At 38.8% G+C, this 22166-nt stretch overlaps 2 protein-coding genes across 4 annotated transcripts; one reads left to right on the top strand and one right to left on the bottom strand.

Annotated features, from left to right (window-relative positions):
* Positions 1 to 11243: 11243 nt before the first annotated feature.
* Positions 11244 to 13494, bottom strand: LOC129759285 (uncharacterized). 3 transcript variants are annotated; one of them, XM_055756702.1, is made up of 3 exons: positions 12184 to 13494; positions 12064 to 12128; positions 11244 to 12010 (listed from the first exon to the last, which is right to left on the bottom strand). In XM_055756702.1, exon 1 carries the CDS (start codon positions 13439 to 13441, stop codon positions 12497 to 12499), a length of 945 nt encoding a protein of 314 aa, XP_055612677.1. In that variant the 5' UTR covers positions 13442 to 13494; the 3' UTR covers positions 11244 to 12010; positions 12064 to 12128; positions 12184 to 12496. The 3 variants fall into 3 exon arrangements, with proteins under 3 accessions (XP_055612677.1, XP_055612676.1, XP_055612675.1); XM_055756701.1 differs by having other exon boundaries at positions 12064 to 13494; XM_055756700.1 differs by having other exon boundaries at positions 11244 to 12128.
* A 2058-nt stretch (positions 13495 to 15552) lies between these two features.
* LOC129759287 (uncharacterized) lies at positions 15553 to 21525 on the top strand. Its single transcript, XM_055756703.1, has one exon. It carries the CDS (start codon positions 15553 to 15555, stop codon positions 21523 to 21525), a length of 5973 nt encoding a protein of 1990 aa, XP_055612678.1.
* Positions 21526 to 22166: the final 641 nt, after the last annotated feature.

Genomic DNA, 22166 nt, shown 5'->3' with positions numbered 1-22166 from the left:
TTGTCATATAGTCTGTACATCTGTAAATCTCTATTCCCGTCGGGGTGAATGATGCTCGTTTGCCCCTGGTCCGCTGTATGGCCGTAAATTGCCACTGCTACTCCTTTCCCTAGATAACACTTACTAGGCTTCGGGTGGCTGGTGGCAATGGTGGTTACAGTTGAGGCTCATTTTTGGTGCGGCCGACGACCGCGCAGTTAGAACAGGTGTGTCTGACTGTGTTGTTGTGGCTTGCTAACATCTCCTAACGGAGGTAAAATTAGAAAGAATTAGAATATTCCAACTGGATGCGGTCCGGGTGGATGCTCAATGGTGCCTTGATGACGATTGATGCGTGATCACGCTGCTAGGGATTCACAGGTTGATGAGAGTTCAGGATGCCGCGTCGCGATTTGGCGTGGCTAGGCAGGCTGTCTGCTGGCAGTAAAGAAACGACTGCATGACTCTGATGAAATGCTGGACGACCTAATCCATTTGCCCTTTGGATTGAGTTGTGTAGTGTGTGGCGGGAGTTTGATATAATATCATGAGAGAAATATTCTCTAACATTGTTACAACAGAAACAACTTTCTAAGAGCGCAATTTCCGTTCAAAGTAACATTTGCATTAGTCGTTGAAATCGTATGTTTTTATAAACTGTTTTATATTTACATACCTACATTTTAAAAATTTCTTTGTAGATTTCATACATCATTGAATTGGAAATTCAAAACCGTTTTGTTCGTATAACCATTCGAATTTTTTGCTGCATGAACATACATTTTTATCGGCAGTATGATAAGAGGGTTTGTAATCAGGAACAAAGCTCAGTTTCAAAATTTAATTTCAGATAACAGATTCAGGATTCAGATTTAGTATTCATGTTCAGAATCTAGATTCAGAATAAAATAAAACTTGTTTACTGCAATTGTTTGCTTCTTACTTCTTACTCTGTTAAAGAATTTAATTCATATTTACAATTTAGAATCGAGATTCAAAATTCAGAACTCCAATTAGATGCAGACTTATAATTCTGAGTCACAGTTAAAATTCAAAAACCATCCTTCAGTCCCGAATTTATATTAAAATGCATGATTTGAATTCCAAATGCATTTCAGTCATTTAGCATCGAAACTAAAATTTAGATTATCCGAATTCTCCCCCTTTTGCAATTTTTGAAATTTTAAAGTCAATTTTGACAAAAACAGTTTTTAAAAAATACCACTTTGGTTGATTTTCATGAGCAAAAAGTAGTTTCTCGTATTTCTCGTATCGAATCAAGTACTAGATTTGCCCTTTTGAAATGTTACGCGAGATTTGCAAACATCTTCAATAACCCACTCTTTCAAGCAGATGCATGAATACATGCTAGAGCGAAAGCTATTTTATTTGGGAAGCAAGAAGGAGATAACACCGAAACAAACCAAGGTATAGAAAATCGCATCGACTTTGAGAAAACGGAGTCTGGCGTGCGGAAAGGAAAGGAAAATAAAAACAACAAAACAAATCTTGTTAAGTTGGCAGCTCCACCTGCATAACCTAATTAAACAGTTGGTATTTTCTAGCCGTGCTCCACAGATTGGCCACCAGTTACGAGCTGTTCGAAATTGAAAAAAAAAAACAGCCAGACAGGCAATTGCCCAAAGTCTACAGAAAAGGCGTTGAAACCGTGAGTATTTCTTGGAACCAAAGTTATATTTATTCCTGAACGGAAACTCTTTTTCTGACAGGACCCCTTTTTGATCGAGCTCTCGAGATTCACCAGTGACCACCTTGTGCACTTCCGGTTCCGATATCCGAGAGGGCAACTCGCCACTTCCCTGTTGACTGAAAGCACATTCAGACGCCGCTACCTAGTGCTTCGGCGGACAAGCAGCCAACCAAGGAAAGCAAGTTTCGGCGCCCTCTTCCGGAGCACATGTTCGTGCCGATCTAAAGGGGTGAGTCATTCGAAAACCTTCCGAAGTCCAATAGGGTCACCGCCTTTTATCAGCTGAGGACACAATTGCCGGTTTTTTTTTCGCGTCTACTGGTGGTCAAAGACGTTTTTCGAAGTCCCTTTTGTGTTAGCCAACTGCAGGAGGACAGTTTCGTTTCCCTAGGATCGATGCGGTGGTTCGGAGTACGAGAAGGGGTCACCGGTGCGGAAATACCCTCTCAATCGCTTGGCCAACAGATGACAAGAGAATGGAACACCAGAGAAAGTCCACAGAATGGACAGGAACATCGAACGTCCTTTGGACGCGCTGAAGTGCGCGGAATTGCAGCTGTTGTCAGCTGTATCACGTGTGCTAAAAGTGAATGGTGGTGTCCAGTGTCAATGCATGAAAGCAGTGTGGAGGACTGGATAGGTCTGTCGTACTCAACGGTGGAAGTAACAGCCCACCCGATGTGGGAGGATGATACGGTGCGGTGAAGGGATTGTTCGAGGCTCAAGCAAGGTCTGCCCGCACCTAATAAACGCCTGGAAGGTATGCAACCGGAGAGCCGAAGCATCTAAGCAGAACCAAATGTAAGTCGCTAACTTTTATTAATATTAGGGGAGAAAATGGCACCTATCGATTGAAGTTAATCAACACTTATGCTCGCAAAAGCTTGTTGATATTATTTTGTGGCACCGACCAAACCAACCGTTGTTAAACATCATTTCTAAATTTTTCAACGTGAACATATATTTATGTCAGCAGTAAAATAAGATGATTTATAATCGGAAGATAAAGATGAACTTAACATTTCATGTAATATTTAATTTGATATAACACTCGGTATGATACATTATATACCGACACAAAATTAGAACATACATTGCTCATATCATGCAATCTCAAAAAGGTTTAAGAATTTAGATTTGGGTTTTTAATAACATGAAATCATTTAACATTACATTATCAAGCATGAAATTCAAACTCAATTTAAAGAAACTTATTTTATCGTGTTGTTTCGTGTTTTTCGTTTTCGTGTTTTTTCGCGCAAAATCTAACGGCCGCATTTCTGGATAGAAAAGTGCATCCACGCGATCTGAATCTGATTTGTATTATCGCAAGGCTTAAACCTGATCAACGAATGTGCATTACGTATCGATTACAAATGGCAGTGGCTGGGGAAACTCGTGCTCCAATTCTACACCACATCAAGCAGTGCATGCTGGACCGCTTCGTCTAAGACTGAGCCATTGGTAACCGGAAGAAAAAAGACCAGTCAATTTTCACTTGCAGTCGACTTGCTGATACAGTTTATAACGGTAAGTTTTATTGAATTTTTATCAGCAGTTCTATGCTTAACGTATTTCGAACCGCGGGACAGAAAGATTATACAAAGAACATAAAAAGAAAAAAATGCTTTCATGTATTTAGTAAGGTTGAATCAGTCTTAGCTTTTAATGTTTTAACACTTAACAGTAATATTTTTATTACATGTGAAATTAAATCGTCTGAATCAAAGTAATCGGAAGATTTTCTTCAATTCAACCACGGTAAAAGAAAAGCTCAGATACCGCTATTTCAATCGAAAACGTTTACTGAAGAAGGTAGTAAGTAACTGTTGAAAAACCGGTATCCGAACTTTTCTTATACTGTGGTTGAATTAAAGGGAATTTTTCGATTGCTTTCATCTCAGTAGGCCTAATCACATATTAGAACTATGTTCATTATTGATTTATTTTAAGAAGCTTTTTTAAAATTTTATGGCATCATTTTTATCATGACAGTTAGAAAGAAATCAACTTTAAAGTCGAGAGTTTCCTTCAAATTTTAATCAATTAAGCCAGGTTTTTTAGTTTGTCTGTAATTTGTTATCAGTCGAATACAACAAAACTGATAGCCTCGGTCAATCACGGAGTACCAACCATTGGCGATGTGGAACACGTTCTACTGAGCCACACCTGCGATTTTGGAATCCTAGATGCATTTAATTTGATACAACTGTCATAATGATAAAATAAAACTTGAATAAAAAATGCTAAATAAATCTAACGAAATTGATCTATTATGATCTATTACTTAAAACTATGAAAAAGCATTTCGGGTTCAATGATTTAAGGTGGATGTGAGTAGTCAATCAAGCTAAGCTAAGCTAATTTGTTATCAGTCTCATACAACTTCACCTTCATTGGTCCAGATTAATATTTTATGTAAGGTTTAAAATATTTTTGTGCATTTACATTACGTCGTTTTGAGTAACTACGTTAAATATATTGTTCCAAACATTTGCAGCTTATTTAAGATACGTCAATTTACAAGGATTTTTAATTACGTCATACAATGATAATAGCGATTCTTAGTGTAATTCTTTTACATTAGTTTTGTTGAAAGATTTTGTTGATTTCTACCGATATCAATCAACCAAATTCTTCCCCAGTTCCAAAGGGATTATTATTTTCGTACAGTTTCCATTCGAAACAACTTATTTCCAACACTCTTATAAAACTGCTATTATAAAGTTGGTCGTTTACTACGAAATGCAATACGAGATCTTAAGTTCTACTATTCTTTAACCATCAACCAATATGTTTATTCTTTGATTTTTTTTTTTCGACAAATATTTTTAATTCGTTTTATGAAGATTGTTTGGAATGGATAGCTTATCGGTGGCTTTATTTTCTAAACAATAGTTAGCTATTTTATTTATTACAATTTCCAAAAAACTAAAAACGAAGTGAAACTAAAATCGGTCATTAAGAAATTGTAGAGAAATCAATATGTATTTGCAGTTTCAGATTCAGATTTAGATTAAGTATTCAATATTCAGATTCAAAATTTGATTTTGGTTTAAGTTTCTTAGGACTTCAAATTCAGAATAAAGATGCAGATTTCAGGTTAGATAAGATTCAGAACTCTTATCCAGATTCAGAAGAAAAGTGATTTTGTTTTGTTTTGCAATTGTTTGCTCAACTTAATATTGTGAAACGGATTCAGAATAAAATTTCTAATTTATATAGATATACAATTCCGAATTGGGATTCGAAATTCAGCATCAATGGAATTCAAATTATATGCAGACTCACAATTCAGAATCACAGTTCAAACTGTTCAAATTTAAAACTCATCGTTAAGTCATTCAAATTCAGATTTTAGATTTGAAAATTAAATTCGCGATTTCAATTAAAGGTTACAGTGTGTAAATACTTATGCAAATATGAAATAGTTAGCCCTTACTTCTCAGTAAGGTATAAACTAAAAATACTCACAAAGGCATTGAATTTTTTACTTCTAGCTCTTGACTTTTCCAAAAATTCTACAACATGACAAGCCCTGGAAAGTATGTCCGTACCCTTAGATTCAGTTCTTCCTCTGAAAACGATGTTGAAGAACTAATGTCGACCACCAGGTTTGACATGATATCAGAGACAGGTAGCGAATCCGGTAGTCGCATGTTGTAAGTAAAGTTTAAATAAGTTGTTGTTCTTATAATCATATGCAATTATATTCGGCAGAACACGAGTTGATTCTCAATGTTCCAGCGATGGTAAATCTTTCTGTTTGAATAGTGTGTTGGAAACAGTTGAGATTGAGAATCAGGATCCGAGTATTCAGACCAACTCAGAGCATGGGGAATCTGGTAGGCATGTATCATCGATTGGTGGAACAGCATCTTTGGAAACACTTTCAAACCGAACACGTCAGGCTTCTCACAACTCCATGGATCGATTTGGAATATTGCTATTTGACCTTGTTGATGCCTATCGCTATGGACAACAGCATACAACGTCAAATCGAAATGTTGCACTTGAAAAAAGCCGATTGCCTCCGAACCAACCCAGCGAATTTCATCAGACTGAGAAACAGCAACAGACCCTCGTAAATGCATCAACCGTGCCTTCACTTATCCGTTGGGACCAAGTTAAGCGTTTTCCAGAAAATATACCTGCTAACAAAATGTGGGAGTCCTGGTGTTGTTTTATCAAAAATTTTACTATGGCCGCATCTCTTGGTAACGCGCATGACCCTACACAACGTGCACAGCTTTTATATATTTCGCTCAGTGAGCAACTGCAAAACATAGTTAACGCTTTCAACCTTATGCCAGACTTGGCGACTTTATCTTGTTACAATGATTTCGTCAAAAACATTGAGCGTCACTTGCTTTCAATGACCGACACGACAGCTGCGCATGAGGCGTTTCAAGTTATGCGTCAAGGTAGGAAAGAATCGATGGTGACTTTTTACTCGAGACTTGTCGAGAAAGTTCGTTTGTGCGGTTACAGTCTTGAGGATCAGCAGAAATTTGTTCGAACACAATTGCTCAAAGGGATGACGAATAGGGAAGTAGCGCGTATGGCGCGGATTTGCGGATACGACATCAATGTCGTCGTTCAAGCCGCAACGCGTGAAGAAGCAGTTAACCTCGATGCAGGTCCTTCTGGAAGTGCGTTTGCAGTGAGCAGAAAACCAATATCCAAGGAAGTTTCTCGATTGAAACGAAGAAGCCTGTTTCAGAGAAGTTCGACTGCTAAAACTATGTCATCTCAAAGCTATTCCAGGGATAATCCCAACTCCGGAAGACGTAGTCGTTGTTCCAGATGTAATTTCATGAATCATCGGAACAAGCAATGTCCTGCCATCAAAGAACAGTGTTTGAAATGTAAAGAATATGGTCACTACGAAAGTGTTTGTCGAGCCGATCGTTTTCGACCAATTTAAGCTTATATCGATAAACAGACTGTAAGACAGAAAAAAATAAGAGGTATGAACCATGTGTAAATTCAAATCAAATACATATGCACTTTCTTTGCATAACATTAACCTACTACATTACGTCGTTTTTTATAACTAAGTTAAAAGTAATGTTCCAAATATTAACAGCATTTGTTCTGTCAGTTTACAAGGATTTTTATTTCCGACATTGATTGCTTGTAGTGGTTCTATTGTTTTACATTAAGTCTGCTGAAGAATTTTATTGATATAACCAATATTAATGAACCAAATTATTCCCCAGTTCCAAAGCGATCATTCAGAGGACATCTATTTTAGTTATGTTCCGAAACAACTTATTACCAGGACATCAATGATACTACTTGCTCACTTCGAATTGCAATATGAGATCATGAGTGCTGTTATTCTTTAACAACAACCAATATGTTTATTCTTTGAATTTGTTTTGACAAATATTTTGATTCGTTTCATCATCATTGTTTGGAACGGATAGCTTATCGGTTGCTCTATTATCTATATTATAGGTTTTATAAACAAATAATAATTTGATTTCAGTAGATGTACATATTGGTTTCAAAAAATATTGATCAACATTTGAAAGGCAATTGGATTCTAATATATGGACCAATTCCTTGCAAATTTATTTTAAATACTTCTTTAGTAAAGAATTTTTTTTGCAATGTTCAAAAACACATAAAACTTATTTTTTGCAAATTTTATTTATAAAATATGTTGCAATGTTCTTAGTTTTCTTTAACAAATGTTTTCACGACTACAATGTTTAAGCGTTCAATTCAATTTAATTTTTATATGTTAACAATTTTTTTCAAGAGCTTCATTTTATTTCAGGTGTATGTACAACATGAACACTCTACGTGGCTATTTGAAAAAGTCAGTATCTGAAACAAAGCCTTCTTTTGAAAAAAAAAATAAAGAAGATAAAACTCGAACTGATCAAACGAAAATTGATGCGAGCAAACCTAAGAAACGTAGCGTTTGAACTATCAACAACTCTCGGGATGACAGCAAAAAATCAAACCAAGATTTGAAGACAACTAAAACACCTAAGAAGCAAAAAAGAAATGTTTCAATTGATTCGATTCCGGATGAATTTTTTTAAATTACTTTTATTTATTTATTTATTTATTTATTTATTTATTTATTTATTTATTTATTTATTTATTTATTTATTTATTTATTTATTTATTTATTTAATTATTTATTTATTTATTTATTTATTTATTTATTGATACTTGTAAAGTAAGAAAAAATCCTTATCAATTATTGCAATCGCTTTTCAAAAAGCTGACTAATCTAATTATAAAAACTTAAATAAAATTATAGCTTATACGCAAGAACAAACATACTAAATGTCTTTTCATCATTAAAAAATCTCTTTGTTTTTATCAAAACCAATGTTAAGCGTAAAGATGCGAGTTTGAGATAAAATCAAATAAAAATAGCAATAATAACACAAAATCAATATTTTAACACAATTTTCTTTGTTTTTGAAAAAAATCCTTCCAATTACTTTGGGAATTCTTTTGAATGGGCTCGTCTATAGGTACATTTACTATTTTTAAATATTTTCATGATTATGTATTGTATTAAGACAGTAATATACACAAAAAGGCTTCAAAGACTGGCCTTTCGAATTTTTGTTTCGTAGTCAGGAACAATGGTTGCTTATAAATAAATAACATTTTAGGATGTTGTTTCGATGAAGCAAATGATTGAAATGAAAATTTCAACGTGCTATTTGTTTTTGAAGTTCATTTCGATTTTTGAATTTTATTCAACCTATTCGAGATTTTGCGTTTTTTTCCAAACACGCGCTAGGAACATTACTGGAAAGGTAACTTGACTTCGTTTATTATAATTTTTTTTAAATCAAAACTTTTACTTGACTATGAATTTGAATGATTTCTTATTTTTACCAATATAAATTTTCTTTTTCATTCAGTAGTTAATTCGAAATAAATCGTAGCTCTGAGTTTATCTTCAAGTTTTTATTGATTGTAATGAAAATTCTTGTTATTTTATAGAACTCGAAAAGGTTTACTGAAGAAGATAGTTGCTATCGAAATTCCGGTATCTGAACGTTTCATTTACCGTGGTTGAATTAAAAGGAATCTTTCGATTGCTTTGATTGAGTCTTAGAAGTCCTTTTTAACATTTATCGTTTGATATTTTCATTTAACAAAAATCATTTACAAGGACGATTTTGGCAAACATCGTGGACTAAAATGGGTAATCATGAGAATTGTACACCGCATTCAATTTATTATTTATAAAAACAAACATGTTCTGGATCTGTAAGAAAGGCTCCAATCCACTGTTAAGTGTATTAAATCGGGTTTTTTTTCTTTGCTGTTTGTTGGCTGGGGCCAGTTACAACAAAAGTATCAATTTATTTGTTGGTCTCATTCGCTGCAACATTAAACGAGGTAAATTTTTGTCGTTTTTGTTGAATTTCTGTAATATAATTATTTTTAATTTTCGTAGATATGAAGGCCTTGACGATAAACAGTGTCCTGACTAACATGCTCAGCGTAATTCGGGGATTATGTTCCGGTGAAATCAAATGAAAAAAACTGGATGCTCATCGTATGCCGTCACCAGAAAAATACAAGTTTTTTGGAACAAAACAACGACAAAAACCTCCAGTTCAGTACGGTGTTGGCTGTTGGAACTGGCGTAGCCGGAACATTACCGTAACGATGGCATCCAGCATGATAAAGAGCAACGATTAAATTCGATGATTAACTAAAAACTCATAGAAATGTGATGATATTCAGTTAGTGACCAAGATAGTGGAATGAAAAAATGGTTAATAGTGGTAAATAAATGAATGAAATTCGAAAAAATGTTTTTTTTTTCTCAAGAATAACTGAATTTATAAATGGTGTGTACAGGACGAACTGGTTTTGGGGTAAAACGCCATTTTTCAACAAAAACTGAAAATTTTAATTTGCCAATCCTAACAAATGTAACAAAAATAAGCAATATTTTCCATAAAATTTTTGAAATATCGTTATTCTCGCATGATATTGTATAAAATACTATCCAACGAAAATCAAACAAGAAAATTTGTACAAAATGGAATGATCTAAAAGTAAAAATGCATGTTTCAACTCGCTAATTTTGCAATATTATAAGAGGGAGCGATTTTTTCGCCTGTTTTTCGAAAAATCATCCGATAAATTTTGAAGCGCAAGATTTTTTTCCTGAGAATATCTTAAAAAAATAACGTTTAAACATATACCGATCGAATATTAATGTTTCTTGATTTTTTTTCACGAATAGAACCATGTTCTTTTTAATTGTCATTTAATCAGAATATTTTCTCTTGATCGATTCAATTTTAAAACCTCTGTTCGGAATATAAACATTCACGTAGAATATTTTTCGCTCAAACTAAAACTTGACGAAACTTTCAAGGTTGTATAAGGTACTTGTGATGCTTTCTTCAGAACCTTCTGTAGGTGGGCCCTTTTACACTGATAAGTGCTTTATAGATGTTTTAATGCAGTTTATAAAACTAGACGCTGTTTTGTAACGAAGTTTCATAGCGAGCTTCCAGATTGGTATAAAACTAAAATTGTTACTTGGGATGGTACTGCCGGTTGGTCGCATCTCCGAAAGAAGGGTCCGGAACGATTTGATCTACCTCTGGTCCGAATTCCGGAAGGCCATGGCTTTGACACTGAGGACAGTGACGGTCATTTGCTTTGATGTCGAACATCTGTGCCATTTCGCCGGGTATGGACTTCTGGATTCCCGAATTAAGTGAGGAATGTATAAAGCTTCCGTGGAAAGTGAAAAATGATATTAAGCTTCCAAAAAATGGTGAATATTTTAGTGAATATGTTATATGTTTGTATTTTTGTGATTAAGTGAAAAATATACAAAAATTATCTCTAAAAATGTTGGCAATTTAATACCTTAACCACATGCGTATTCTGATGATGACTGTTAGTACTATTGTTAGGAAAACTTTTCCTATAAAGACCAATGAACAGTTATTAATAGTGTTGGCTTTCTCAACAACTGTCTCACGAACAGTATTTGAAAAACTTACGATTTATTTAAAGCGTAACGCATTCCTCATTATCGTAAGCAAAACATCCGAAGCACGTTTTATAGAATCGTTTTATCGCTTTCTATTGCAACAATAACCATTATAGTTCGATATGCTGCATACTATTAATAATAGTGTTTTCTGAACCATTAGCATACTGTATGCAGAAAAGTTTTCCCATACAACTGTTTTAACAGTTTTGAACAGTTACATAACCTAACGACATATTTAAAATACAATCATTTCGGAATTCACGATTCGGGCAATGTTTTTCACAATGTCTATAATCGTTTGGAAAACGTTATTGTACGCTTCATAAAATCGTCGTTTGACGATTTGAGAAATCGTTCGGTTATAATCCCCATTTATGCGGGCTGCTCGGAACGGACCGACAGTGGGCATCACAACACCGGGAGTCGTAGAAAAATACGCGACGAGCTTGCAAATTTCCGGCGCAAGAAATAAACAACCGGACAAAAACGACCAGGGATGCCAGGTGCACTGAATTTAAAAAAATTGGAAAATGTTGCAAGCACTTTTTGACCACCGTGCGGGACAAGCGGAAAACAGAATGAGATAAAGGGAACACTAGAAAAATATTGTATCAGCTGTTTGCGATGTTTATGTTCATGGGCGCTGACATGTTTAGAAAGGTTGTTTTTGAGAGAATGGCGAATGTACCATTTTGGAAATAGTTCGTTGGAAATATAAAAGAAAGCGAAAAGAGCTAGTGCAAGAATTCCATTGTGATTGTGAAAATTGTGTTAGAGAGACGTATAGGACAAATTATCGTTCCGACTGATTGGTCGACTAATTGTATTGTGGTGACCAACTGTATCTGAAGACGTACCGTTGATGACTGAAGGAAACCGTTTGACTCGACAACATTCAAGTACATCTCATTGAGAACTTACCGTAAGTCACTTTTAATTGTACTTAAAGCAGAATTTGATGAACATTTTATTCAGGACTAAGCGCCCATCTAAGAACTGTGGTTGTTATTTGGACTTCTCAAGGGTAGGGAAACAAGTCTTTGTAGTGATGGATTCAAAAGGACTCAAAGCTATAATTGAATTACAATTAGATACAAAAAAAAACATATCACATGGTCGCTTACATTCAAAGTTTCCTACTTCACACAAGATTACTTCCTCGATGGCTACTACGACTGCTTTTTATCAGGTCCTATTAAATAATTTTCTTATTAGGCTATGCTTTAAACTAAATCTAAAAACTTACGTCACGTGAGATCAGACTGGCCAACTTCTTTCCACAATACACGGCTTTCAGCACATTAAACCTAAACATATAAACATTTAAATTTTGCTCTCCTTCCGAAATTCGGTTACTTACGGTACGCATGGACTCAATCAATTTGCTCAGTAATTCCTGTCGATTCAACGGCACTCGCACTCGATCTAAATAAAAGCTTCCTATTAGCACTTGATCCTTTTCTCTACTTTTTTTACTTACAGATCCAGTCTAGAGTTTCGCTAAAACTTTCCGATAAGCGGCAGTGCCCGTAATCACTCAAATTACTCCAAATCAATTTGATCACAAACTCTTTCTAGCTAAACCGAATTCATAACAGAACAAAATGGTGTAAACATTCATCATACTTTTACTAACACAAATTTCTGTACACAATTCTATACCTATTCCGTACACAATTCTACACCTATCTTATCAATCATCATCGATCCGTCATCAATGTTTTTCTGACGCACAGTGGTCGAATTTGCGTACAACATACCCCCACCCGTAAGCCCAGTAGTTATTCCATCGGTTAATTTCTGCTGGGTTTACCACTTTCAACTTCGAGTACAGCCAATTTTGACACTGGTCGCAGCTTCTTTTTATTGTTCACCTGCACAACTGCTGAGCGAACTCTTCCATCCATACCGACTTTGACCTCTGTGACGATTCCTCTTTCGTGTTTATTTTCTTCCTGTACGAACACTAGATCTCCTACAGCTATTTCTCTGACGTCTTCAAACCATTTCGTGCGTTTATTTAAACTGGGAAAATATTCATGCTGCCACCTTTGCCATAACTTGTCAGCCAGTTGCTGTGCGCGATGGTATCTGCTTCGTAAAGCGTCCACTTGTTCTGTTTGACTCCGAGGTGGAAGACATTCGGCGGCACAACCTTTCAAAAAATGGTTCGGCGTAAGAGCTTCCAGGTCATCCTTGACATTTGTCGAAACATATGTCAGTGGTCTGGAGTTGATCAAATCCTCTGCTTCCACTAAAGCAGTAGATAGAATCTCATCCGTGAGTTTTCCTCCGTCTACGATTGTGTTCAAGGCTACCTTTACCGATCGAACCATCCGCTCCCATACTCCACCCATATGTGGTGCTGCTGGTGGATTGAAGGTCCACTTAGTTTTTGAGCATGTGAAAGTGTCGGCACAGTCTCCATTGATCTTTCGGATCGCAGCGGCTAGTTCTCTACTGGCTCCAACGAAATTCGTTCCGTTATCGGAAAATATTTCAAGCGGACTTCTCCTCCTCTTCACAAACCTTCGGATAGCCATTTTACACGATTCCGTATTCAAAGTATGAGCCACCTCCAGATGCACGGCACGAGTTGTCATGCATGTAAACAAGGCCACCCAACGCTTTTCTCGTCGTCTTCCAACAGAAACTTCTAGTGGACCAAAATAGTCTAATCCAACGTATGAAAATGGCTCTACTCCCAGGGCCATTCGTTGTCTCGGCAAAGGTGCCATTTTGGGAATGAACGGTCGCGCTTTGTGCACTTTGCACCATTGACATTCCTTTATAACCGACTCTACAATTGCTCTCAGGGACCCAATACAAAAACGCTGCCTTAGTTCATTAACAACAGTTTCTCTGCTGCTGTGATTCGTTCTTTGATGACAATTTTCGACCAATTTCCTAGTTATCGGGTGCTTTTTGGGAAGAATTATTGGGAATCTTGCATCATAGCTAGCGAAATCTGCGAATACTGTTCTTCCTTCTACCCGTAGAACTCCGAACTCATCAAGAAAGGGCGATTTGTCATACAGATTGCTAGAACGTTCCAGTTGTCTCTGCTGATCCTTCGGTACTTTTCGGTTTCGTGACAGTAGAGCTATTTCATCCGCGTATTCCTCCTGCTGCGCTAGCCGCCACAAACAATTTTCCGCCATGAAATATTCTTCTTGTCGAAGGGGTACAACCACTCCTGGAATCTGCGATTTTCTGCCGGCCGCATTTGTAGGAAGGGCGTCTATCGGTTTATTTGCCACTCGAAGCTTGCAATTTTCGACGTAACGGTACACTGTTGCCACCATGCGCACTAAAATAGTCCACCTCGATATATGCTCAATCCGGCTTCCAAAAACATTCGTACAAGTTGTAGCGCTGAACAGAACATGAGCTCGAACTTCATCCTCGATGACTATAACATTCTGGTTTTGTTCTGGCCAATTTTCTTCCGACTGGTGCAAAAATTCAGGACCCTTGAACCACCGACTATCTGAATTGATTTCCGTTCCTTTCCCCCATTTAGTTAAATCATCTGCTGCATTTTCTTTTGATGGTACCCATCGCCAGTCTTCAGGATTCGTTAAGCTTAAGATCTGACCAACACGATGAGCTACGAATTCTTTAAATTTCTTCCGTTCTGATCTAATCCACGAATAAACCGCCTTCGAATCTGTCCACATAACCGTTTTGGTAATTGGAAAGGAATGACTCTCTCGTATGCCTTTTGCAAGGCGGGCCCCCAATGTCGCGGCTTGCAATTCTTTCCTGGGTATCGACATGTGCTGTAATGGAGCAACTTTGGCTTTGGCTTCGATAAAGGCACAATGAATCAGTTCATCTGTCACAAACCGGAAGTATGCCACAGTGCCATACGCGTCTTCACCGGCATCGGAGAAAACGTGCAACTGTACACTCTCGTACGATGTTGAGTCCAATCTGCCAAGGTAACAACGAGGAATTTCAACGGTGTCGAGCAACAGGATGATAGGCAGGCAGTTATATCGGATGCTAGAACAGAAAGCACGTATACCGGCGCCATTAGAAAGTCTCTTTTACGTTTCCCAGATACCAATGCTTCTGTTATTGGAACGCGGAGTGAAGATAAAAAAAGTGAGTGCAGTGCAAGTAGTGCTGGTAGCAGGTCGTCAAAGGCTTCAACGCGTGAGAAGGCAAAGCGTGAGCTACAACGGTTGCAAGAAGAGAGCACGCAAAGGCGCCAAGAAGAAGAAATTGAGCGAAAATTATTGGAGATGGAGCTGAAAGGAATCAGGCGTGAGAAGGAGCTCATGGAACGCAGACATGTTTTAGAAAGGCTTGCGGAAGAAGAAACTGAACCCGAAGGCGATTCCAGCGAGGATGAAGAGTATAATCTCCGGAAAAGAGTTGAAGATTGGCAAAAGGATTCCGAGGTGGATCGAAGCGAAACGACGTACGAACAGCGAAAACAATCGACACCTAAGGAAGAGGACCGTCAAGAAAAGGAAATTTCTGGATGTGAAATAGCTTGTGGTGGAATTGGTTTGCCAGATATAAGTAGCGTCGCATCGAAGTCTTTTAAAGGTACGGCTTTAAGCACTACAAAACTCTCCGATGGCGCAACTCAGCTGCAGATAAGTGGTCGAATTTGCGTACAACAGTGGTTTTGGACGGAAAAATAATAGAATCAGGGAGAAACTTGTAATGTAAGTTAGTGTAATAGGGCTTGATTATTATTATTATTATTAATACCAAAATAAATTGTAGCTTTAAATTGTCTCACGATAAATTTTGAGGATTTGTTTACTGAACCTGACTTCAACCTCCGGAATCCGCCACAGAACATTTTTAAAGATTACAAATGGCGACAAGAATGGCCGAAGATTACCAGTTCCCGTGCTGTGACCAAGGTAGCGACTTTGACTCCAGTGTTCGCTGCAATAAATGTGAAGAGTGGTACCATTTTTGCTGCGTGAACGAAGATGAAGAGGACGTCGAGGGTACTCTTTGGTTTTGCAACAAATGTATTTGTTCAGAGCCATCCCTCCTGGAATCCTTTGGAGCAGCTGGACAAACCGCCACTCGTCGCCAACCGCATAGGGCAGCCAAAAAGAAAGGTAGTAAAGAGCCTGCAGTCGGTAAGTCGAAAATAACTACGAACAAGAAGCTTAGTAATAGTAAAAGCAAACGACAGAAGGAAGCTTTAGCAATTAAATCAGGAAACAAGAAATCTGCCCAAGATTCAGGTTCTAAAAGTAGATTGTCAAATGCTTTGTCAAACGGTGGTCATTTACCCGGTACAATTGAAGCGCGAAGTGAGAGTAAGATGCGAAAAAGTGGAAGTGAGTCGTCCAAAAGTTCAGTGCGCGAGGCAGCTAAGCGAGAACTGCAACGACTGCGTGAAATTAGTATGAAAAAAATGGAAGAAGAAGAAATTGAGCTTAAGTTGTTGGAACATAAGCTAAAAACGGTTCAACGTGAACGAGAAGAAATGGAATCTAGGCACGTACAAGAGAGGCTCGCTGAAGAAACAAGTGATTCAAGCGAAGATGATTCCGGCGAAGGAGATGCAGATGATTTTCTGGAGAAGGTAGAAGCATGGAATGCCGGTCAGGAAAACCAACATCTGGAGGATCCGGTTGCAGTATCAAAACACTCAGTTAGTCTTCCTGCTCAAGCAAAACAGTCGACCATGAATCAAGACGAAAACAGAAAGCGATCATCAGGAGCGAAACCTAAATCAAACCGGGCTTGTCGTGAATCGATTCCAGGCAGCATTAGCAGCATAGTAAGTGATTTCGAGGCTCCATGTGGTGTTATGAGGAAAAGGTTGCCTGCAATTCAAAAGGTTCCAACACATCTCCAGATAGCTGCTAGACAAGTGTACCCCAAAACGTTGCCCAAGTTCTCAGGAAGGCCAGAAGAGTGGCCAATGTTCATAAGTGCATACGAGCAAGCTAACGAATCTTGTGGTTTTACAGACGCAGAGAATTTGGTTAGGCTTCAAGAAGCATTGTTGGGGAAAGCACTTGAAACAGTACGCAACCGTCTGCTGCTTCCAGAGAACGTTCCGAAAATTATCGAAAAGCTTCGCAAAAGGTTTGGAAATCCTGAAATATTATCCACTATGCTAGCTTATCGTATACAACGCCTTTCGGGACCCAGTTCGGAAGATTTAGAATCTTTGATCGAATTCGGCAGTGCTGTGGAAGAGTTTACTGAACATATGAAAGCGGCTAAACTTTTCGACCATCTTAAAAATCCAATCTTTATGAAGAGTCTTGTGCAGAAACTCCCTCCGTGTTACGTTATGGAATGGGTCGAGTTTAAACGTCGCTGGTCTGTGGTTGACTTGGAAACTTTCGGAAATTTTATGGAGGAGTTAGTCGATAAAGCGTTGGAAGGTACGTTTGAGCAGTTTGGTGCAGATGACGTTATAAAAGGAAAGAAACGGGAGAAATTCGGAACCAAAGGACTAGTGAATTTGACGGTTGCCGAGCCACACGATCATTGTTGTTGTACGTGTACTCAAAGGGAATCGACAACAGATATGCAGAAAAACCAACAGGCTGTCGGAGCTATTCGGTCCGTGACGTTAGACCGCAGCTGTTCAGTTTGCAAGAAACCCGGACATTTCGGAAGAAACTGCAACGAGTTTTTGAAGTTGAACTTAGAAGAAAGATGGAGTACTACGAACCGATTACAATTATGCCCTTTATGCCTTTTCAATCACGGTGGAAGAGAATGTTTTTCAAAGCGAAGATGTAACGTCAACCAGTGCCAAAAAAGGCATCACCCAATGTTACATTGGGAACCAACTGAGGGGACATACGCTATCAGAAATTGTAACAATCATCATCGTTCAGATCACTCAGTTCTCTATCGGATAATGCCAGTTACCCTGTACAGTTTGGAGAAGCAAGTCCATGTATTGGCTCTTATCGATGAGGGTTCTTCCATCACTTTGATAGACAACGAATTAGCAAATCAGTTAGGAGCGGAAGGAGAACGAGAACCATTACAAATGTCCTGGGCCAATGGAATGAGTTCCACTGAAAATGAATCGTCAAAGTTGACTCTTAAGATTTCTGGTAAAGGAAGTGATAAGAAGTATGATTTGCTTGATGCCAGAACGGTTAAAAATCTAGACCTACCAATGCAAGAACTTAGTGAATTTGAAAATAGGTACATGCATTTTGAAGACATCAAAATCCCCACCTATAGTGTGTCTGCCCCAAAACTTTTGATCGGTATCAACAACATTCATTTGATTGCCCCGCTTGAATCCCGGGTAGGGGAACTTGGTGAACCCATAGCAGTTCAGTGCAAGCTTGGTTGGACACTGTATGGACCAAGACCAGGAGTTATATCAAATGTTAATTTCATGGGACACCATCGCTGCAACTGTGATAAATGTTGCAAGTCAGATCGCGAAATGAACGACGCTTTGAAACAGTACTTTCAGCTCGAAGCTGTTGGAGTATCTCCTGTACCTCTTGAAACGAAAGAAGATCTGCGGGCCCGAGAGATTCTACAAAAAACGACAAGACGAGTAGGCGAGCGTTTTGAGACGGGTCTTTTATGGAGAGAAGATAAAATAACCTTCCCAGAGAGCTACAAAATGGCCGTGAACCGAATGCGTAGTTTCGAAGCTCGTATGAATCGAAACCTGGGAGTAAAGGAAGCAATTGAAGAGCAGATAGCGGATTATATAGCGAGAGGCTATGCGCATCGCATAACGCAAAACGAGCTTAGAGAAACGAAGCCGGAGAAAGTATGGTATTTGCCACTCAATTTCGTAACTCACCCGAAGAAACCTGGGAAGATTCGTCTTATTTGGGATGCTGCTGCTAAGGTGAAAGGAGTGTCGTTAAATGATAAACTGCTTAAAGGACCAGATATGATCACTTCGTTGCCAGCTGTGATCAATGGATTTCGAGAGAGGAAAATAGCTTTCGGCGGTGATATACGACAAATGTTTCACCAGATACAGATTCGTGCAGAAGATCGACAAGCTCAACGCTTTCTTTACCGATCGAATTCCTACGAAGAACCGCAAATTTACGTTATGGATGTCGTTACATTTGGAGCTAGGTGCTCGCCCTGCATTTCCCAGTTTGTCAAGAATCTGAATGCTCGCGAACATAAGGATGAGTGTCCCGAAGCAGTCGAGGCTATCGTTAACAAACACTTCATCGACGATTATTTCGATAGTACAGATACGGAGGAAGAAGCTGTAGAACGGGCAATAAGTGTCAAATCGGTTCACGCCGCCGGAGGATTCGAGATTAGAAATTGGGTCAGTAACTCCGTGAATGTCCTAGAGAAACTCGAGGCTTCGATTCCTGAATCAAGTGAAGTAAAGCTAATTAAAATAGGTGGTGACGTAGAGAGAGTTCTAGGAGTGAGCTGGAGTCCGAAGGAAGATGCCTTTCAATTTTCCACCGAAATGCACAGGGATCTCGAGCCGTATATGACAGAAGGAGCATGGCCAACAAAACGCATAGCTCTAAGATGTGTTATGAGCATGTTTGACCCGAAGCAGTTCCTGGCGCCACTGTTAATCCACGGAAGGATATTAATGCAAGACGTGTGGCGTAGTGGTATCGGCTGGGATGATAAACTGGAGGAGGATCAATTCAAGCAATGGTTGAGGTGGATTAGTCTATTCCCACTGATTGAGAAAGTTCGCATACCACGATGTTATTTGGGAAATATGCCCTCTTCAGCATATGAATCGGTACAGCTGCATATTTTCACTGATGCAGGAGAAGATGCCTATGGCTGTGTGGCATATCTAAGATTCGTACATGAGGGAGCCATACACTGTTCTTTCGTCGAAGCTAAGGCAAAGGTTTCCCCGTTGCAACACATGTCAGTTCCTAGAAAAGAACTACAAGCTGCAGAACTCGGCACGCGATTGGCAAAATCGATAAGCGAAACACACTCTTTCCTCATAACCCAAAGGGTAATGTGGACTGATTCTCGCGCTGTATATTCTTGGGTCAGATCCGAACGTAAAAAGTATAAGGAATTCGTTGCGCATCGTGTTGGACAAATATTATCTGTAACAAACCCAGAAGACTGGCGTTGGGTGCCGACAAAGAACAATCCAGCCGATGATATCACGAAGTGGGGAAAGGCAACAGAAGTCCATTCATGCAGTCGTTGGTTTCAAGGTCCTGACTTCTTGTACGATACGGAAGAGCATTGGCCCGATCAATGCCAAACGTTGATTAACGTTGAAGAAGAGTTTCGAGCGCGAGTGTTATTCCACGAGATACTTCTGCCAGAAGGACTGTTTCATCGTATAAATCAGATATCTCGTTGGAATGTCCTGGTTCGAATGGTCGCTACAGTTTATCGTTACATGGGGAACTGCAGAAAGCTAGCGAAAAACTACCCGATTGAAGCTTTACCAACAAATGATGATATGTCTAAAAAATCAAAGATTCCCAACGTTGTTGTTCCACTTCGGCAAGAAGAGTATATGTTAGCAGAGAACTGTTTATGGCGTATCGCTCAAAATGATGAATACGGAGATGAGATCGTCACTTTGACTAGAAATCAGAAATTACCGAAAGAAGAGAAGATACCACTTGATCGAACCAGCACTTTGTATGATAAATCACCATTTTTGGACGAATACGGAGTAATACGCATGGAAGGTAGAACCGAAGCAGCAGAATACATGGCGTACGACTCTAAATTCCCAATCATTCTCCCTAAAAATCATCTGATTACGTGGAAGTTAATCGAGTATTTTCATCAACAATCAGCTCATGGTAGCAGAGAAATGGTCGTGAATGAGATACGCCAGCGTTTCTATATAGGAAATTTGAGATCCATAGTGGAAAAAGTTTCCCGTGAATGCTTGTGGTGTAAGATTAGGAAAGCTAAACCTCATATACCACGAATGGCTCCTTTACCAAGACAGCGTATGGCGGCAGGAGCTGAACCATTTTCTTTCGTCGGCATTGATTATTTTGGACCATTGGAAGTTGCAGTTGGAAGGAGACGCGAGAAACGTTGGGTTGCGTTGTTTACGTGTATGACAACACGAGGAGTTCATTTGGAGGTCGCACACAGCTTGACAACAGAGTCGTGCAAAATGGCAATCCGCCGATTTGTGAAGAGGAGGCGTAGTCCAGTTGAGATATTTTCGGATAATGGCACAAATTTCATCGGAGCTAGTAGAGAATTGTATGCAGAAATCCAGAAAATTCACGCAGATTGTTCGGACACGTTCACAAACGCAAGAACACGTTGGTCGTTCAATCCACCTTCGGCCCCTCATATGGGAGGCGTATGGGAGCGAATGGTTCGCTCAGTGAAAGAAGCTTTAAATACATTATTGGACGGTGGTCGGTTGACAGACGAAATCCTGTTGACAACACTGGTTGAGGCTGAAGATTTAATCAACTCGAGGCCATTAACTTATGTATCTACAAATTCCAGAGATGATCCGGCTGCATTAACCCCGAATCATTTCTTAAAAGGAGTCTCGGCAGAATGTTTGCCACCTCGAAATCCCGTAGAAACAGCAGCAGCGCTAAGGAGCAAATATTGTCGAGCTCAACAGCTCGCAGATAAGATGTGGGAACGATGGTGTCGCGAGTATTTTCCGGGACTGAACAAACGACCAAAATGGTTCAACGAAAGTAGACAAATTAAACCAGGAGATTTAGTCTTCGTTATGGAGGACAATCATCGAAAACGAGGATTGGTGACCAAGGTGTTTGAAGGATCTGACGGTCGGGTGCGATCAGCAACAGTAAAAACCGACAAAGGAGAACGGAAGAGACCTGTCGCGAAGTTAGCAGTGCTTGAAATTATTGAGGAGTAAGCCCAGAAGTTTACCCCTGCTAGACAACTTCAGGGCTTACGCGGGGGAGGATGTTGCAAGCACTTTTTGACCACCGTGCGGGACAAGCGGAAAACAGAATGAGATAAAGGGAACACTAGAAAAATATTGTATCAGCTGTTTGCGATGTTTATGTTCATGGGCGCTGACATGTTTAGAAAGGTTGTTTTTGAGAGAATGGCGAATGTACCATTTTGGAAATAGTTCGTTGGAAATATAAAAGAAAGCGAAAAGAGCTAGTGCAAGAATTCCATTGTGATTGTGAAAATTGTGTTAGAGAGACGTATAGGACAAATTATCGTTCCGACTGATTGGTCGACTAATTGTATTGTGGTGACCAACTGTATCTGAAGACGTACCGTTGATGACTGAAGGAAACCGTTTGACTCGACAACATTCAAGTACATCTCATTGAGAACTTACCGTAAGTCACTTTTAATTGTACTTAAAGCAGAATTTGATGAACATTTTATTCAGGACTAAGCGCCCATCTAAGAACTGTGGTTTTGGACGGAAAAATAATAGAATCAGGGAGAAACTTGTAATGTAAGTTAGTGTAATAGGGCTTGATTATTATTATTATTATTAATACCAAAATAAATTGTAGCTTTAAATTGTCTCAC

The sequence above is a fragment of the Uranotaenia lowii genome, unplaced genomic scaffold (assembly GCF_029784155.1).
Source record: "Uranotaenia lowii strain MFRU-FL unplaced genomic scaffold, ASM2978415v1 HiC_scaffold_136, whole genome shotgun sequence".
Taxonomy (NCBI): Eukaryota; Metazoa; Arthropoda; class Insecta; order Diptera; family Culicidae; genus Uranotaenia; species Uranotaenia lowii.
The sequence above is the reverse complement of the archived record's forward strand: the minus strand, read 5'-3'. Positions and strand labels throughout refer to the sequence as shown.

Coding starts and splice junctions, on each gene's coding strand:
- LOC129759285 (XM_055756701.1), bottom strand. CDS start 13,441: ATGGCACCTTTGCCGAGACAACGAATGGCCCTGGGAGTAGAGCCATTT.
- LOC129759287 (XM_055756703.1), top strand. CDS start 15,553: ATGGCCGAAGATTACCAGTTCCCGTGCTGTGACCAAGGTAGCGACTTT.